General features: G+C 44.6%; 1 protein-coding gene across 1 annotated transcript; it reads right to left on the bottom strand.

Moving 5' to 3' along the window:
* Positions 1–1,326: 1,326 nt before the first annotated feature.
* On the bottom strand, positions 1,327–9,128 carry cyp27a1.1 (cytochrome P450, family 27, subfamily A, polypeptide 1.1; the record flags this gene model as incomplete). Its single annotated transcript, XM_079277629.1, has 9 exons — positions 1,327–1,529; positions 2,477–2,677; positions 2,806–2,887; positions 3,096–3,262; positions 3,839–4,002; positions 4,722–4,919; positions 5,495–5,694; positions 8,187–8,368; positions 8,907–9,128. The coding sequence occupies 9 exons, from the start codon at positions 9,126–9,128 to the stop codon at positions 1,398–1,400; spliced, it is 1,548 nt and encodes a 515-aa protein (XP_079133755.1). The 3' UTR covers positions 1,327–1,397.
* Positions 9,129–18,471: the final 9,343 nt, after the last annotated feature.

The raw sequence follows: 18,471 nt of genomic DNA on the forward strand, positions 1-18,471 counted from the left end.
TCGCTCTCTCTCTCTCTCTCTCTCTCTCTCTCTCTCTCTCTCTCTCTCTCTCTCTCTCTCTCTCTCTCTCTCTCTCTCTCTCTCTCTCTCTCTCTCTCTCTCTCTCTCTCTCTCTCTCTCCCACACACCTTTACGTTTGTGTTTTCATGTGGCTTTGTGATTGGTGGTCCAGGCTGTCACTCAAAGGTATCGACACAAGTGCCAACAGTTTAACCCCCTAAAATACAACAAAATACTGCGCAGCCTACTCAGACAGGTGACCTCCATTCCCAGCGTGTCAAAGAAAAAACTGGACTGAGATCAGTTCTTGCACACTGTGCAGGGATCCCTGTGGGTTATTTTCTTCTTTTCATGCAATTATGCTGCCCCCTGCTGAGTGACATGTTGTCTATATTTAATTCTGCAGGAAAAATGCTTTCTGCGACTTATGTATTATTGTATGATGTCATTCCAACGTTAATACTGATGCATCGTTGTTTAAGCAGCATTTTACTGTTGGAGCGAACTACTTTGTTCCCAACATAGGGGTCCGGCCCCTTTAGATGATCCCAAGGTACATCTGAGGGGGCTGGGAGATGATTAATGAGAGTTCTGCTCCACAAATCAGTTTTTGTCTTGTGGACACTTTTCCCACCTTGACCAACTATGGAAAATGTCTCTTTCTGTGGAACTGCTCACAATATGGAAACATCTGAAATGTGAAGAGCCACAATGAGACACTGCTGTGTTGGTAATTGGTTAGAAAAAAAGAATGGGAACCACTGGTGTAATCTTCAGTCATGCATGGAAATTTTCAAGCGGATCAATATGTTTTATGTACAATTGTAATCTGAACAGTGACTATACTAAAGCTTGTAATACATGTACTGGAGTAAAAAAGTACAACATTAAAAAATTCAAAAAGACATAGTGTTAGTGTCACAATGCTTGTCGTAGTTGTGTTTATTTCACCCGCTCTGCCTCCAGCCACTTCTCTCTACCGCAGCTTTCCTGCATCGCCACTCTCCATCCATCCACCAGATGCCCTCAGACTCCTCCACATGTCCCAGCCACCTGACTGTCATCCACTGGTCTCCTGTGTCCACTTTCCCCAATCAGCCATGCAGTATTACTCACACATTTCCACTCATGTCCTGACACATTGTCAATGAGACTTATGCCTTTGCTTTCCAGCCATCTGAACCTGAACCAGATCTGTTCTCATTTTCCCGTATTATCTGTAACTAGATCGTGCACAGTTTCACAAATTTGGCATTAAAAAAAAATAATTCCATTCATTTGTTCTTACATACAGACAGAAGAAGAGATTGCTCTTTGGATACATCACGTCGTCTTTATTGAAGTGAGGCAATGCTTTTCATTAATTTGCAACATTTTCATTGAAAGAAATCTGCAAATCAAGCTGCGTTTCCACATCCTCGCTCCACAAAGTGCAGGTTTAGTGGTTGGTCTGGTATCAGAACAACGCGGTTGATGCATTTCAACTCTCCCATGTTGGGGTCTGGTTTGATCTCAAACTGCCTGATGACCTGCAGGGGAAAACAATGATGTTATTGAAGTCATTTTATTATTAGACCTGACTGAAGGCCATATCAACACACTGGCCTTTTTGTTGCATTAATAACACAGCAATGGCCGTACACTTTTGACTTTAAAGCTGCACTAAACAATATTTTCATGTCAACAATGGTTCAAATGACATTGTGAATGTGTAATGAAAGAAGTGAAAGCGGTCACTCGTAGTGACAAATTGAGTTTAATAAACTTAGTTCAGGAACGGAACCACGCCCAGAACACGGCTCATTTCCCCTGCACAAGTATTTAAGCTCAGCGAACCTGTTCACTTCCTATTCGACCCCATTTTTTGTTTTCCTATTCTCTCTCTCTTGCAGGATTACAGGAACGACAGGGGACTCTGCACCGCTAGAGCTTCCCAGAGATGGCCCCACTCAACAGTCTCCGTTCCCACCAGCCGCCGGACACCAATGGCCCTCCATCACTTCCCATCATCCCTCTACCTCTATCCCTACCCTACCTCCTTTCATCTCTCTACCTCGATCCCTACCCTATATCCCTTCATCCCTCTACCCTACATCCCTTCATCTCTTTACCCCTACCCCTACCCTACATCCCTCTACCTCTACCCCTACCTTACAGCCCTTCATCACTCGACCCCTTCTGCTTCCTAAACCTAACTATCATTACCCAATAAAAACGCTCAAAACTTATACTGTTATTGGTGTGGTCCTTGTTAGTGAAACCCCAGTTCCCCGCAGATCTACAGAGCATTTTAGCAACATTTTCTCGCAATCTCTGAAATGCTTCACTGATATCATAGCTTGCTAGAGCCTCGAATCGCAGTATGCCTACTTTCAAAGCAGTGTTTTACTGTTGTTTGATGGCATGAAGTTTTACATCAGATCATGTGTATTACAGTACGTAGATGCTGCAAGAGGTTTTCCCACTTGTCGCTTACCCGAAACAGAACCAGGTGCATCTCAAGCTCAGCAATCCGGCGACCGACACAGCCTCTCACTCCGAAGCCAAAGGGGATGGAGGCAAAGGGGTTTGGCCTCTCACGGCGGTCACGGAGCCATCTCTCTGGCTTAAACGTGAACGGCTCTGGGAATGTGTCCTCATCATGACTGATGGCATAGTGACAAAACGTGAAAGCGGTCTGGGGAAACAACAGTCAAGAGACGAAATGCTGAAACTCTGATCTTTGCAATAAAATGACGAGACAAACGTAGACACAAAACCAGTAGAACAAGTCTAATGAAAAGAAAGAAAAAAAAGCGGACCCACGTTCTTGGAGAATTGATATCCACCAATGGCAACATTCTTTTCTGCAATGATCCGTGCGTTCATAGAAACCACAGGGTACATCCTGAGACACAAGAATAGATCATTTCATTTGGTTCAGGCTGGTTTTTTGTTGCAGACTGATGCAGGACAAGTAAGAGATGTAAACAGAAGATAACGTGTGAAATGTTTCGATACGGAAAAAAGTGGGCCATTAAATCTCGGGCCATGCTTTGACAACACTGATGGCTTCTGTGGAAGTTGAACACCATAACCTCTCTAACCGGCCTCACCTCAGGGCCTCCTTGATAACAGCCTTTAAATACTGCATCCGGGCGACCTCGGCAGCGGAGGGGATCCGGTCCGCTGACATCGATGTGGACACTTCTTGGTAAAGTCTGTCCTGGGTTTGAGGGTACTTGGACAGCAGGTGCAAAGTCCACGTGAGGGTGTTTGAGGTCTTGACAGCAAAAACACGTCATTAAATAAACAGGCAGAGAGATGCATACCATACATGCATATAAGAGAAATGTTGGAATTTGAGTGGCGGTCCAGCTTATATTTTGACATTTTTTTACGATGATGCATTTTCAAAATGTCATTTTTGAGAAACCAGGAATAGCATCAGATGTATTCAAAATGAGTCACCATATTCTACAGCGTTCACCCTTTCTCTAGCTTTGGCAGTGGAAATAGAAGAAGCCATACATACAATTTTATTTCTGAAGTAGAACTCGTAACTATTAATGGTAAAACTATTGATACCGCAAAGTAAAAGTCCTGCAATTCAATGTTTACTTCAAGTACAGAGTAAAAGAGAAGCATTATCAGCACAATGTACTTAAAATTTGGTGGCGCTCTCAATTCGGATATGATGCTGGGTTAGGGTAAGCAGAATATTGATTTTGGTCATTACAGTTAACGGAGGAATAACATATTTGTCACACATTTTTCATTTGGGAAGGAGGTCCGAGGAAATTTTTCTAACAATCCGAAGCAGGCCCATAAATTAAACATAGTTGAGTATCACATTCACCGTGTCCATTCCAGCTAGTAGAAGCTCAGTGATGCTGCCATACACATCTTTCGTGCTCATCTGACTGCTTGCGAGGAGGTATGTTAGGTATTCGCCCTCCACATCATGGTTGTTGTCCACACGCTGCTGAATGACCTCCATCTTCTTGTCAATCAACTCTTTAGCTAAAATAAGTGCAGAAATGGAAGTGCTGCATTTTAGCATTCTCAAAAATAAACTCTTTCAAAATTGAAAATTAAAACCGTTTCTATTTGATTTTATAGGTAAAATAAAAGGTAATGTTGTGGTTATGGAAAGCACACAGACAAAATAGACAAGGAGAGCGGGAGGATTAGACACAGGTGGAATATATCAGGGTGGGTCAAAGGCGGGAAAACACACAAAGACAGGAGGTGAAACCAGACATGACACATGAGTAGAGCATACCTAGAGCATGACACACCCTAAAGCATACCTTGCTTTATGGTCTATTTTACTCTAAATGGGACCATAATTTACGAAATCAATACGCTGTTTTGAAGAAGACTCAAAACTAGCGATTGGGACCATAAAGTTATTTTTACAACCAGAGCAGTCGCCCCCTAATGGCCATTAGAAAGAATGCATGTTTACGGCATTTCAGCATTGGCTTCACTTTTCAGACCCGAGAGGTTGGCGTCCGTTCCAAACCCTTGAACGGTATCGTATTTCCCAAAATCTTTAACCATTGCTCTAAAAGAGAGTTGATCAATACTGATACTGGTATTGATCCTATAATATTGACCAATTAACTTATTTCAGTAACAAGAACACAATTGTGCATTATGTCCACAGTTTTGTCACACTTTATTTCATAATACACTTTGCTTGTAAAAGTGCTATGCAGCAACAGAAATCAACTCACCAAAGCAGAAGATACCCTCCCAGCCTGCAATGTAGCGCCCCCAGTAGGGTAGCAGACTGCGGCTCCACTTGGGTGCCGCTAACGCAGCCACGTGGTTGGAGAACATCTGGGCTATGGCATTGATGAAGTCTTGTGTACCGGCAGGGATTTCCTTCTCCAGACACCCAAGCCTCGTCTCTAACAGTATGGAGGCGATACCTGAGTGGCAAAGGTTCAGATTTAGGATAAGAAATGATCAGAGAACCTGTCTGCTAAATTGCTCTCCTTCAATACAAGAACTCAAACAACAACAAGTAACAAAACAGACGTCGGAATGAAATCGTGTCAATTAAATTGTAATATTAAAAGGGTCAGTGTGTAGCATTTATGGGGACACACCTATTTGCAGAGATGGACGATTAAGTATGTTTTTTGTTTGTGTGTGTAATCACCTGGACGCGTTACGTTTTAGTTACCTTAGAATGAGAGCGGGTCCTCTTGACAGAGTCCGCCTCATTTCTACAGTAGCCCAGAAGGGACAAACCATACACTGACTCTAGATAGGGCCATTCGCGTCAACCACTGTAGTTCCACTGCACCCTTGGCACACGGGAGAAGTTTCAGTTGGTTGCAATCTGCAAACTCGCCGCGAGATGCCGCCAAATCCTACAAGCTGGCCATTTAATTCATCAATGCCAGCATACATACGGTTTGATTTGAATGATTTCACCATTCACTTTAATAAGTGCACAATATTTAAATGAGCATGCACCACGTACAAGTTGTCTACATACCCTCTAGTGAGAAGTGATACAGCTCATTGGCCACATCTGTCACCAAATCTCCCGTCGGGCTGCGCTGACGCAGGAAGTAGATCCTTTTGATGAAGTCCGTAACCACGTCGTTGATAACACCATCATATTGTGCAGCGTCTTTCGACTGCAGCATGCGCTTATTCAGCATCACCCTCAGTTTGTACCACTTCTCCCCCTCCCTGGGAACAGATATACAGTCACAATGAGAAACAAAACCAACGCTAATCAGGTTTCCAAACAAGTGAGATTTGTATTAGCCTTGTGTTTTCAATGAATGTGTTGTGTTGGTAATGTTACAGTAAAGTGCAAAAGTTGGTGTCTCTTCAATTAAAAGAAAATGTATATAAGATAAACTGTAGAAAGTGTACAGGGAAATGGTACGTGTCTTTCTGACATGTTGTACCATTTCTTCCTGTTGATCTCAGGTGATGTGGACACAAATAGAGCAACAATCAACTGAGGGGAAATGAACTGAAACACTACTTGAATGGTCCTTTTTGTACACAGATGTTTTGACCTGTAATAGTAGGAAAAGGTTATAACATTAAAGGTGTTAAATTCCAAATTCAGGGCCTTAATATAGCAGCAGAGTAATTTAAATAAGAAACTACCGGTAATTGATTCATTAATTTAGTATCGGCTATCTAAAATATTTGTAGTTTATGATTCTAGATAAACATACATAAGCAAATAATTGTGTAACATATTGCTTTTTTCAAAAAAACATTTTCCTGTAGAAAAATGGTTGAACCAGTGTTTATTCACAACTTTTTGGCTTGTAAATTTGGGAAGGAAAGCCAAATGTCAGCAAAGTGTAACTAACCAGTAAGTTAAAGTTCATCAAGCCTCTATAGCCTGACAGATGCTGGGGTTTTGAAAAAATAAAGACAGATATTCAAGATTTTAAAGGAATAGTTTGACATCTTAAAAAAACATGGTTATTTGCTTGAAAGCCCAGAAAAAGGGACAAAGTGGACATTTAGTTGAGATTATTTTGTCCCACATCTGATCAGATGAGAACATATGAAATTTGGGATAGTGGGGTTGGGGATGATCGTGGCCTCCAGTCTTGACATGCTGCGTCAAGAAACAGTAGTAATAATTATTGTAGCATTCTTGACTATGCAAAACGCTTTGTTTGGATCTCAGGAGGCAGCAAAGATCCATGGGTATTTCCCTCCCTACTCGTCCCGGGAGGCTACCTGCAGTAACCTTTTCGCTATTTGGCTGGATGTAAACTTCAGTTTAGTCTAGTTTTCGGGGCAAACAGGACAGGAAACCACGTTTGACTTATCGGGCATGCTCTAGTTCCCTGCCATACTGACTCGACTTTGTAAACATAATTTGATTTTAAATGTGTTAATGTATGAAATGTATTTGTTCACTTAACCAAACCCTAGTATAGGCAATGACTGTTGGTGATGCAAACATCAACTTTACAGTCTGAGAGCAGTCTCTAGCAGGTCACCATTGATACGCCCCTCTCACATGACAGGACTTTGCCCTGGAAAGCCTTTATGTAAGTTCTTCAAGTTCTTGTTTAGACAAGGAAAAATGGTGAAAGAGCATTTCTGAGCACATAATACAGTACCGTACTTTTCGGACTATAAGCCGCTACTTTTTACCCCACTCGGCTTATAGTCTGGTGCGCTTTATATACGGATTTTTCCGTAGCTTTTCTCCGCCACAACAACCGCAACTTCCGGTTCCGGTCTAACACAACATTTACTAGCTCCCGACACAGAACAGTTGCAACCAGCAACCCCTCTGCTACCAGCTGTTACTGACAGGGTCGCTACAATATATGGATGAAGTACCTTTGACCTACCTCGCACTAGGACTGTTAACAAAAAAGGTTGAACGGCAAGATGCTTTTAACAGTACGTTTTTTTTTCCTGTTTTTTTCCCAGTTCTACAAAACTTGTTCAAGAGTTTTTTTGTGTGCGTGTTTTTGAGTGAGAGAAATAAATGTTTTGTAGAAGAAGTTTTGTAGACTTGTAAAACAAAAAAAAAAACGATTCTGCATTTGGGTCCTTGAACACACCACATCAGGAACCGGGGCAAATCCGCCCTTGAGCTTGTGTTGTCGTCCTCATTGCGCTGTCCCCTTAATCTCATAGTATCCCAGCCTTTCAGAACCCATTGGTGAAGGTGGATTCTTTCACACTGTTCCGGGCTGTTAGGATCCACTGGCAGACTTGAGAAAAAGCTGATCTTCTCTGCTCATAGCTCTGAATAGCATTTACGTCTAACTGGCTTGGCCAGTTGCTGCTAGCACAACAGCTATTCAGAGCTATGCGCAACAACAGTTATTGCCTCATTGCTTTTTGTTTGGTAGCCTTGAGAGACCTTAGTCTGTAATACAAGTATGTCTGCATGAAAAGATGTACAAAGATATATTATATATTCGCTAATGCTAATCGCGGTTAGCATTTCCCCATTGGCCGTAATGTTAAAATTAGCTTAGAAGCTAGCGACATGTTATGATGTTCATAGAAGACAACTTTAGTACTGTTGAAAGCATCTTGCTGTTCAACGGGGACACCTGCGGCTTATATGCCAGTGCGGCTTATCTGTGTACAAATTCTTTTTTTCTTTTAAAAATCGGCTGGTGCGGCCTATATACCGGTGCGCTCTATAGTCCGGAAAGTACGGTATTTAGCAGTCTCACTCCGTGAAAGGCCCATAGCCGAATCCTCTCATATCACGATACTCTTTCCACACCGACATGTCTCCTCGTATAGGGAACTTCTCCTCGTTCCTCAGGACTTCCTCCAGCAGCTTTGGAGTGTTCACGGAAATTGACTTCAGTCCATCTCTGTATATGGGCCCATATAGCTGCTTCTCATAGATCTGAAGGTATAGGCAAAGTGAATGCAAGAAAGGTGAGTAAACAGAGAAACCTGTGTTTTAGCAATCTAATAACGCAGGAGGTAAGAAGAAGGAAACAACTTGAGCTGCTGCTCCATGAAGGCTTACAACACGTCAGAATCAATCAATCTTTGAATAGCAGTCCCATTAATCAAATGTTCTGTGTGACTAAATGCCGGTCTTTTCGCGAAAAGTAGTCCTGCAAACAATCCTCTTGTCTGTGAGGGTCAGCCGAGACTGGCTATTGTTATCTGAAAGTGGGAACAAAGGTAATAGAACCAGCCTGACAGTTTGTGTGATGTATTGTATTGGGAAATACAGTCACTCATAGCACACCCTAATCCCTGAAGTAAATCAAGATTTTTTGCAGAAAGCAAAGTTGCACCCAAGATTCCTCATCACGGATTTTCTGGAAACGCATGTAGATTAAAACAATGGTGCATCATCACTGTGGCACAGACCTGCTGAATATGTATCCGTGGCATCCAGAAACCATGCAGTGCACTGAAGCCTGGCTTACCTGTAGTTCGTGCAAACGGTTGTAGAAACCCTGACACACCATCCTGTAAATTAGCTCCAAGAAGCTGACATGTGGGAGGTCGTCCACTGTCCGAGGCTTGTCCTGGAACGCAGAGGACGGGCCTCCCACCCCCCTGGAGCAGACACGGGCCACGGCATTAGGGTACGGCAGCAGCCAGCGCCCATTCCTTCCCACCACAGTCCGAGACAGCCATGCAGCCATAGTGAGAGCAGAATGTAAAGTACAGGGGTCCTGTTACATCCAAGAGACTAGCTGAGCAGGGAGGGGCCATGTCTTCCACAATGTTTAACCCTTCCAGCACAGGCTCTCAAGGATCAGCGAAGGCCAAGGGTCAGTCCACCCATACATTTGTAACTCAAATGTCGGTAACCCATTTTAAGTGTATTGGACAAGTAGCAAACTATGGAGTTCTGAGAAACAATATCTCACTCGAGGGCAACAAAGACAGCCTCCCTCAAGGTCTCAGAGAAGCCAAATCAGTGCACATTATTAGAAAGCATAACAGCAACACTTTTGTTTGTGGGCTTTCTCTTTATTACATAACTCTTGAGCAATGCTCGTGGTTCTTCTTGGAAGTACATAAGTTTTCCTGCTTCCAACATGTGTGGTACTCCCAAAGCGCATATACAGGAAAGGTCTTGTAGCATCTGCTACGTGTACTTGAAGACTTTTGGCCTGACAGTAACAATAATAACTGGAAAAGGCTATATTTTCTGCACAAAATGTGCTTGCTGCTGAAATGTTGCAGATGAAACAGTTGAAGCTGTGGTACAACTGCAGTTCAAATGGAAGTGCTGAAAGAAGTTGGAGGAAGGAATGTTGAAGAGTAGGAAATAAAAGCAGTTGAACCGTCAGTTGAAGTGTCAAAGATGAAAGGCAAGGCAAGTTTATTTGTATAGCACATTTCAACAACAAGGTAATTCAAAGTGCTTCACATAAAACCATTAAAAGCATCAAAACACAAGGCAAAAGAAAAGGAGATTGCAAAAACAATTAAAAAAGTGTAAAAAATAAAATACAGTTGTAAAATGCAGAAATGCAGGAAATTGATTAATATATTAATTGAACGTGGTTCAATTAAAGGCAGCAGCAAACAGAAAGGTCTTCAATCTTGATTTAAATGAGCTGAGGGTCTCAGCAGACCTGCAGCTTTCTGGGACTTTGTTCCAGATATGTGGAGCAGAAATACTGAACGCTGCTTCTCCATGTTTAGTTCTGACTCTGGGAACAGAAAGTAGACCGGTCCCAGACGACCTGAGGGGTCGGGATGGTTCATAAGGTAGCAGCAGATCAGAGATGTATTTTGGTCCCAAACCATTCAGTGCTTTGTAAACCAACAGCAGGATTTTAAAGTAAATTCTTTGTTGGACAGGAAGCCAGTGCAAAGACATCAGAACTGGGGTGATATGATCCACCCTCCTGGTCTTAGTGAGGACTCGAGCTGCAGCGTTCTGAATCAGCTGCAGCTTTCTGACAGACTTTTTACAGAGACCTGTAAACACACCGTTACAGTAGTCCAGTCTGCTGAAGATAAATGCGTGGACAAGTTTTTCCAAATCCTGTTGAGACATAAGTCCTCTAATCCTTGATATATTCTTCAGGTGATAGTGCAGAAAGCAGTTGAAATGAGCGCTGAGCCAACCCTGAGCTAGGAAACACTGCCTTTGCTGCAGCAGTCTCATGGAATCATTTGCAATGTCACTTAAAAATCAAAACACTTACATCTCTCTGTGACATTAGTGCCATTCTTCATGTCCATTCTCTGCCTGCCTGCGATTGCTTTCACTGAGCCTGTGCCTGGATTACTTTCAATTTTCAGTTTGACTCGCAGCCAATCAACCACGTATAAATAAAGGTTAAACAGAGAAATGCATTTCTGACCATCTACAGTATGTTGTAGTTGTATTTGACTATAAATAAACACAAACACGTTCGATTTAGCTGTTGTCACACATCCGCCTGTGCAATCAAGACCGGACATTAACTTTGGGACATGTAGCAGGACCTTGTCCTGTGTCGGGTTTTGTTTGTGGGCTTTCTCTTTATTACATAACTCTTGAGCAATGCTCGTGGTTCTTCTTGGAAGTACTTAAGTTTTCCTGCTTCCAACATGTGTGGTACTCCCAAAGCGCATATACAGGAAAGGTCTTGTAGCATCTGCTACGTGTACTTGAAGACTTTTGGCCTGACAGTAACAATAATAACTGGAAAAGGCTATATTTTCTGCACAAAATGTGCTTGCTGCTGAAATGTTGCAGATGAAACAGTTGAAGCTGTGGTACAACTGCAGTTCAAATGGAAGTGCTGAAAGAAGTTGGAGGAAGGAATGCTGAAGAGCAGGAAATAAAAGCAGTTGAACTGTCAGTTGAAGTGTCAAAGATGAAAGGCAAGGCAAGTTTATTTGTATAGCACAGCGGTTCCCAAACTTTTTAGGCCGCGCACCCCCTTCTACATCCCGACTGGGTTCGCGCACCCCCCCCCCCCCCCCCCCTTAATAAAAAAAAAAAAAAAGAAGCAACAGAGCCTTTTAAGCCTTCATAGCCGCATAAGAATCGGACCAATGAGAGAACAGTTTGCTCGCGCGTGGCATTTGTTTACAAGATTTAGTCCGCTGTTAAATGTTGCAGTGTGAACACAAACCGAACAAAGGAGCAACTGCAACAAAGCAAACGAACTGAAGGTGTGAAAATGCCCTGAAACACTGCAACAAAGTTTCAATATCTTTCAGTTACACAAGGCGTCACTTTTAAAGAGCAATACGGATGCGAGGACACGCACAGGCTCAGAGGCAGATTGTCACATTTAATTTACAATTAATGAGCGACTAATGTAGCCAGGATGTCTTCAGACAAAGCATCGATGCGGCGCGACACAGTGTTGTTGGACACCGGGATCATGTCCAACTTTTTTGCTTCTTTCTCCCCAATCATACATTCCACCATCTCTCTGGCAGCTGGCAAGCTCACGTCTTCGGCGATTGTGTGCGGTAGCCCCTTTCTCGCTATTCTGTAACCAGATATGAAGCCCGTAGTGCGTCATTTATAGACCAACACATGAATGAGACTGCAGTTGTTTTTGGCTGTTTTGTAACTCCTCCAATTTCGATATAAACAATGTAAGGGGCTTTTGACTTGCACTGGCATGCTTGGTGTTCAGGTGGCGACGTAAATAAGAGCTTCAGACTGTTAGCCAGAACCTCACTGCACACCACGCACTGTGGCTTTGGGCAATCTGCGTTGCCAATCCAAGTGAAGCCCAGACACAGATACTTTTCATCATATTTCCTCTTTTTTTCCCAGTCTGATGCTCACTCTCGTTTCCTCTTTTTCACCTTGACTCCGCGATGGGCCGATGTGCTCCCGATTTGTCTGTGCTGCACCTCTCCGTTCCCCTCGCCTCCGATTCCTCTCTCTCTCTGTCCCTCTCCTCTTTTACGACTGATAGCTTCAGATGTCCCACCTGACAGTTTTTAAATTAAAATTACATTTTTTTTAAATATTTAATAGTATTACACCATCAGACCGCCATTACACTTTTCCTCTCGCGCACCCCCTAGAGGCAGCTCGCGCACCCCCACTTTGGGAATCCCTGGTATAGCACATTTCAACAACAAGGTAATTCAAAGTGATTCACATAAAACCATTAAAAGCATCAAAACACAAGGCAAAATAAAAGGAGATTGCAAAAACAATTAAAAAAATTCAGTGGTAAAATGCAGAAATGCAGGAAATTGATTAATATTGTAGGTGTGTGGAAACAAACAAGGAGTCGAGTATTCCCTTTGGCTGCACCATGTGGCCGTTTATTTCCATCCATACAAACATTCCACACATTCACTTCCTGTCACCCTTTAACCCCCTCTGTCACCAGGGTTACGCCCCTTTCCTTAAAGGGGCCCCGTGAATTCGGTCGTCCCCTACATGCCTCCCCCCAGAATTCACCAACTCCCGAGATTAGTCCCAACCATTAATGTTTGGGGGCCCGGATCAACCGACCAGCCCGACTCCGTGTCTCTGGGGCCGGAGGCAGAACCACCGTTGAAGGCCCCCTCCGGGTCCTGTCGTGCTGAGGTGGGAGGGCACGAGGCCGCCCCCGCCGTGGGGGTTCAGCCAACCGTACAGGTTGGTCCAGGTCCAGATGTGCTGGTTTAAGGCGGTCAACCGACACGTTCTCCAGCTTGCCGCCCATGTCGACCTTGCAGGTTTTGTCTCCGGTCTCCAGCACCCGAAACGGCCCGACGTAGGGGGGTTGAAAGGGTCCACGGTGGCCGTCCTGGCGAACAAACACATACTCCGCTGACCTGAGGCTGGACGGGACATATGACTGCGGAAGGCCGTGCTGCGACGTGGGCACTGGTTTAAACAGCCTGGCTTTTTCCAGGAGCGTTTCCCGCTGCTGGGTTGCAGACCAAGGGTCTGTGACTTTGGGGATAAACTCCCCCGGGACCCGCAGTGGCTCTACATAGACCAGCTCAGCCGATGAAGCTTGCAGATCATCTTTGGGGGCTGTCCTGAGCCCCAACATGACCCACGGGAGCCTGTCCACCCAACTGCTGTCTTTGAGGCTGGCACGGAGAGCAGCTTTCATCGACCGGTGGAACCGCTCGCATAAGCCATTAGCCTGCGGGTGGTAGGCGGTAGTGCGATGGAGCTTCACCCCTAGGCTTCCTGCAACTGCATTCCACAGCTCTGATGTAAACTGTGGGCCTCGGTCCGAGGAAACGTCAGCTGGGGCTCCAAACCTGGCGACCCAAGCCTGAATAAATGCCCGAGCCACCTCATCCGCCGTTTTTGATGACAACGGGACAGCTTCTGGCCAATGAGTGGTTCGGTCTACCATCGTGAGGAGATGTGTGAACCCACGGGATGGGGGCAAAGGTCCTACCAAGTCCACATTCACATGATCGAACCTCCTTTCTGGCACAGAGAACTGTGCTAACGGGGCCTTTATGTGACGGTGCACCTTGGAGAGCTGGCACACCACACAAGTCCCGGCCCACTTCCGTATATCCTTTTTCAGCCCGTGCCAGACAAATTTTGCTGAGATCAACTTCTGAGACGGCCTCTTGCCCGGGTGGGACAGACCATGAATAGCATTGAAAACCTGCTGTCTCCATTCGTCGGGAACAACTGGCCGCGGCTGGCCTGTGGAGACGTCGCACAGGAGCGTAACGCCAGTTTCGCCAAACGGGACCTCCTCCAACCGCAGTCCCGTGACTGCCGTCCTCAACTCCTGGATGCCCGGGTCTGTAACTTGATCCTCTGCCATCTTGTTATAGTCCAAGCCTAACTGGACAGCCCCGGTGACAGCCCTGGAGAGACAGTCTGCGACCAGGTTTTCCTTGCCCGCTACATGCTGCAGATCCGTGGTAAACTCTGATATGAAGGAGAGCTGGCGCTGCTGGCGTGCAGACCATGGTTCGGTGCTCTTACTCATGGCAAACGTCAGTGGTTTGTGATCCACAAACGCAGTGAACGGCCGAGCCTCCAGCAGGAACCGGAAATGCCGAATGGCCAGAAAGAGGCCGAGGAGCTCCCGATCGAACGTGCTGTATTTCCGCTCATTAGGCCGCAACTGTCGACTGAAGAAGGCCAGCGGTTGCCACGCCCCTTTCACCCACTGCTCGTGTACCGCGCCCACCGCGTAGTCCGAAGCGTCCGTGGTGATTGCAATCGGAGCCTTAGGTGACGGGTGTGCCAGCATTGTTGCGTTTGCCAGAGCTGTTTTCGCATCAACAAACGCAAGTTCCCTCTCTTCAGTCCAATCCACCAATCCACCGAGGCCATTCAGAGCAAGCAACCGGCGAGCCCGCTCAGAGTCCGAAAGCCCGAAAATGTTCAACAGCCGGTCTTTCAGGGTATTGTACTTATCCCTCTCTGGCGGATTTTCCAGAATGCTCACCACTCTGCCTGCTGTCGAACTGCCGAGAGCCGCCACAACATAATAATATCTTGTCGCGTCCGCTGTAATGTCTCTGAGGGCAAACTGTGCCTCAGTTTAAGCGAACCACACCGCCGCTTGCGTCTCCCACGCAGTTTCACGCAGTTTCAGCGAAACTGCGTGCGTCGTCATTCTTTCTTCTGGAAACGTCCAGGAGTGTCAGGGTCACCAATGTAGGTGTGTGGAAACAAACAAGGAGTCGAGTATTCCCTTTGGCTGCACCATGTGGCCGTTTATTTCCATCCATACAAACATTCCACACATTCACTTCCTGTCACCCTTTAACCCCCTCTGTCACCAGGGTTACGCCCCTTTCCTTAAAGGGGCCCCGTGAATTCGGTCGTCCCCTACAATATATTAATTGAACGTGGTTCAATTAAAGGCAGCAGCAAACAGAAAGGTCTTCAATCTTGATTTAAATGAGCTGAGGGTCTCAACAGACCTGCAGCTTTCTGGGACTTTGTTCCAGATATGTGGAGCAGAAAAACTGAACGCTGCTTCTCCATGTTTAGTTCTGACTCTGGGAACAGAAAGTAGACCGGTCCCAGACGACCTGAGGGGTCGGGATGGTTCATAAGGTAGCAGCAGATCAGAGATGTATTTTGGTCCCAAACCATTCAGTGCTTTGTAAACCAACAGCAGGATTTTAAAGTAAATTCTTTGTTGGACAGGAAGCCAGTGCAAAGACCTCAGAACTGGAGTGATGTGATCCACCCTCCTGGTCTTAGTGAGGACTCGAGCTGCAGCGTTCTGAATCAGCTGCAGCTTTCTGACGGATTTTTTACAGAGACCTGTAAACACGCCGTTACAGTAGTCCAGTCTGCTGAAGATAAATGCGTGGACAAGTTTTTCCAAATCCTGTTGAGACATAAGTCCTCTAATCCTTGATATATTCTTCAGGTGATAGTGCAGAAAGCAGTTGAAATGAGCGCTGAGCCAACCCTGAGCTAGGAAACACTGCCTTTGCTGCAGCAGTCTCATGGAATCATTTGCAATGTCACTTAAAAATCAAAACACTTACATCTCTCTGTGACATTAGTGCCATTCTTAATGTCCATTCTCTGCCTGCCTGCGATTGCTTTCACTGAGCCTGTGCCTGGATTACTTTCAATTTTCAGTTTGACTCGCAGCCAATCAACCACGTATAAATAAAGGTTAAACAGAGAAATGCATTTCTGACCATCTACAGTATGTTGTAGTTGTATTTGACTATAAATAAACACAAACACGTTAGATTTAGCTGTTGTCACACATCCGCCTGTGCAATCAAGACCGGACATTAACTTTGGGACATGTAGCAGGACCTTGTCCTGTGTCGGGTTTTGTTTGTGGGCTTTCTCTTTATTACATAACTCTTGAGCAATGCTCGTGGTTCTTCTTGGAAGTACTTAAGTTTTCCTGCTTCCAACATGTGTGGTACTCCCAAAGCGCATATACAGGAAAGGTCTTGTAGCATCTGCTACGTGTACTTGAAGACTTTTGGCCTGACAGTAACAATAATAACTGGAAAAGGCTATATTTTCTGCACAAAATGTGCTTGCTGCTGAAATGTTGCAGATGAAACAGTTGAAGCTGTGGTACAACTGCAGTTCAAATGGAAGTGCTGAAAGAAGTTGGAGGAAGGAATGTTGAAGAGTAGGAAATAAAAGCAGTTGAACCGTCAGTTGAAGTGTCAAAGATGAAAGGCAAGGCAAGTTTATTTGTATAGCACATTTCAACAACAAGGTAATTCAAAGTGCTTCACATAAAACCATTAAAAGCATCAAAACACAAGGCAAAAGAAAAGGAGATTGCAAAAACAATTAAAAAAGTGTAAAAAATAAAATACAGTTGTAAAATGCAGAAATGCAGGAAATTGATTAATATATGAATTGAACGTGGTTCAATTAAAGGCAGCAGCAAACAGAAAGGTCTTCAATCTTGATTTAAATGAGCTGAGGGTCTCAGCAGACCTGCAGCTTTCTGGGACTTTGTTCCAGATATGTGGAGCAGAAATACTGAACGCTGCTTCTCCATGTTTAGTTCTGACTCTGGGAACAGAAAGTAGACCGGTCCCAGACGACCTGAGGGGTCGGGATGGTTCATAAGGTAGCAGCAGATCAGAGATGTATTTTGGTCCCAAACCATTCAGTGCTTTGTAAACCAACAGCAGGATTTTAAAGTCAATTCTTTGTTGGACAGGAAGCCAGTGCAAAGACCTCAGAACTGGGGTGATATGATCCACCCTCCTGGTCTTAGTGAGGACTCGAGCTGCAGCGTTCTGAATCAGCTGCAGCTTTCTGACAGACTTTTTACAGAGACCTGTAAACACACCGTTACAGTAGTCCAGTCTGCTGAAGATAAATGCGTGGACAAGTTTTTCCAAATCCTGTTGAGACATAAGTCCTCTAATCCTTGATATATTCTTCAGGTGATAGTGCAGAAAGCAGTTGAAATGAGCGCTGAGCCAACCCTGAGCTAGGAAACACTGCCTTTGCTGCAGCAGTCTCATGGAATCATTTGCAATGTCACTTAAAAATCAAAACACTTACATCTCTCTGTGACATTAGTGCCATTCTTAATGTCCATTCTCTGCCTGCCTGCGATTGCTTTCACTGAGCCTGTGCCTGGATTACTTTCAATTTTCAGTTTGACTCGCAGCCAATCAACCACGTATAAATAAAGGTTAAACAGAGAAATGCATTTCTGACCATCTACAGTATGTTGTAGTTGTATTTGACTATAAATAAACACAAACACGTTAGATTTAGCTGTTGTCACACATCCGCCTGTGCAATCAAGACCGGACATTAACTTTGGGACATGTAGCAGGACCTTGTCCTGTGTCGGGTTTTGTTTGTGGGCTTTCTCTTTATTACATAACTCTTGAGCAATGCTCGTGGTTCTTCTTGGAAGTACTTAAGTTTTCCTGCTTCCAACATGTGTGGTACTCCCAAAGCGCATATACAGGAAAGGTCTTGTAGCATCTGCTACGTGTACTTGAAGACTTTTGGCCTGACAGTAACAATAATAACTGGAAAAGGCTATATTTTCTGCACAAAATGTGCTTGCTGCTGAAATGTTGCAGATGAAACAGTTGAAGCTGTGGTACAACTGCAGTTCAAATGGAAGTGCTGAAAGAAGTTGGAGGAAGGAATGCTGAAGAGCAGGAAATAAAAGCAGTTGAACTGTCAGTTGAAGTGTCAAAGATGAAAGGCAAGGCAAGTTTATTTGTATAGCACAGCGGTTCCCAAACTTTTTAGGCCGCGCACCCCCTTCTACATCCCGACTGGGTTCGCGCACCCCCCCCCCCCCCCTTAATAAAAATTAAAAAAAAGAAGCAACAGAGCCTTTTAAGCCTTCATTGCCGCATAAGAATCGGACCAATGAGAGAACAGTTTGCTCGCGCGTGGCATTTGTTTACAAGATTTAGTCCGCTGTTAAATGTTGCAGTGTGAACACAAACCGAACAAAGGAGCAACTGCAACAAAGCAAACAAACTGAAGGTGTGAAAACGCCCTGAAACACTGCAACAAAGTTTCAATATCTTTCAGTGACACAAGGCGTCACTTTTAAAGAGCAATACGGATGCGAGGACACGCACAGGCTCAGAGGCAGATTGTCA

Source organism: Melanostigma gelatinosum (assembly GCF_949748355.1).
Source record: "Melanostigma gelatinosum genome assembly, chromosome: 10".
NCBI classification, from domain to species: Eukaryota; Metazoa; Chordata; class Actinopteri; order Perciformes; family Zoarcidae; genus Melanostigma; species Melanostigma gelatinosum.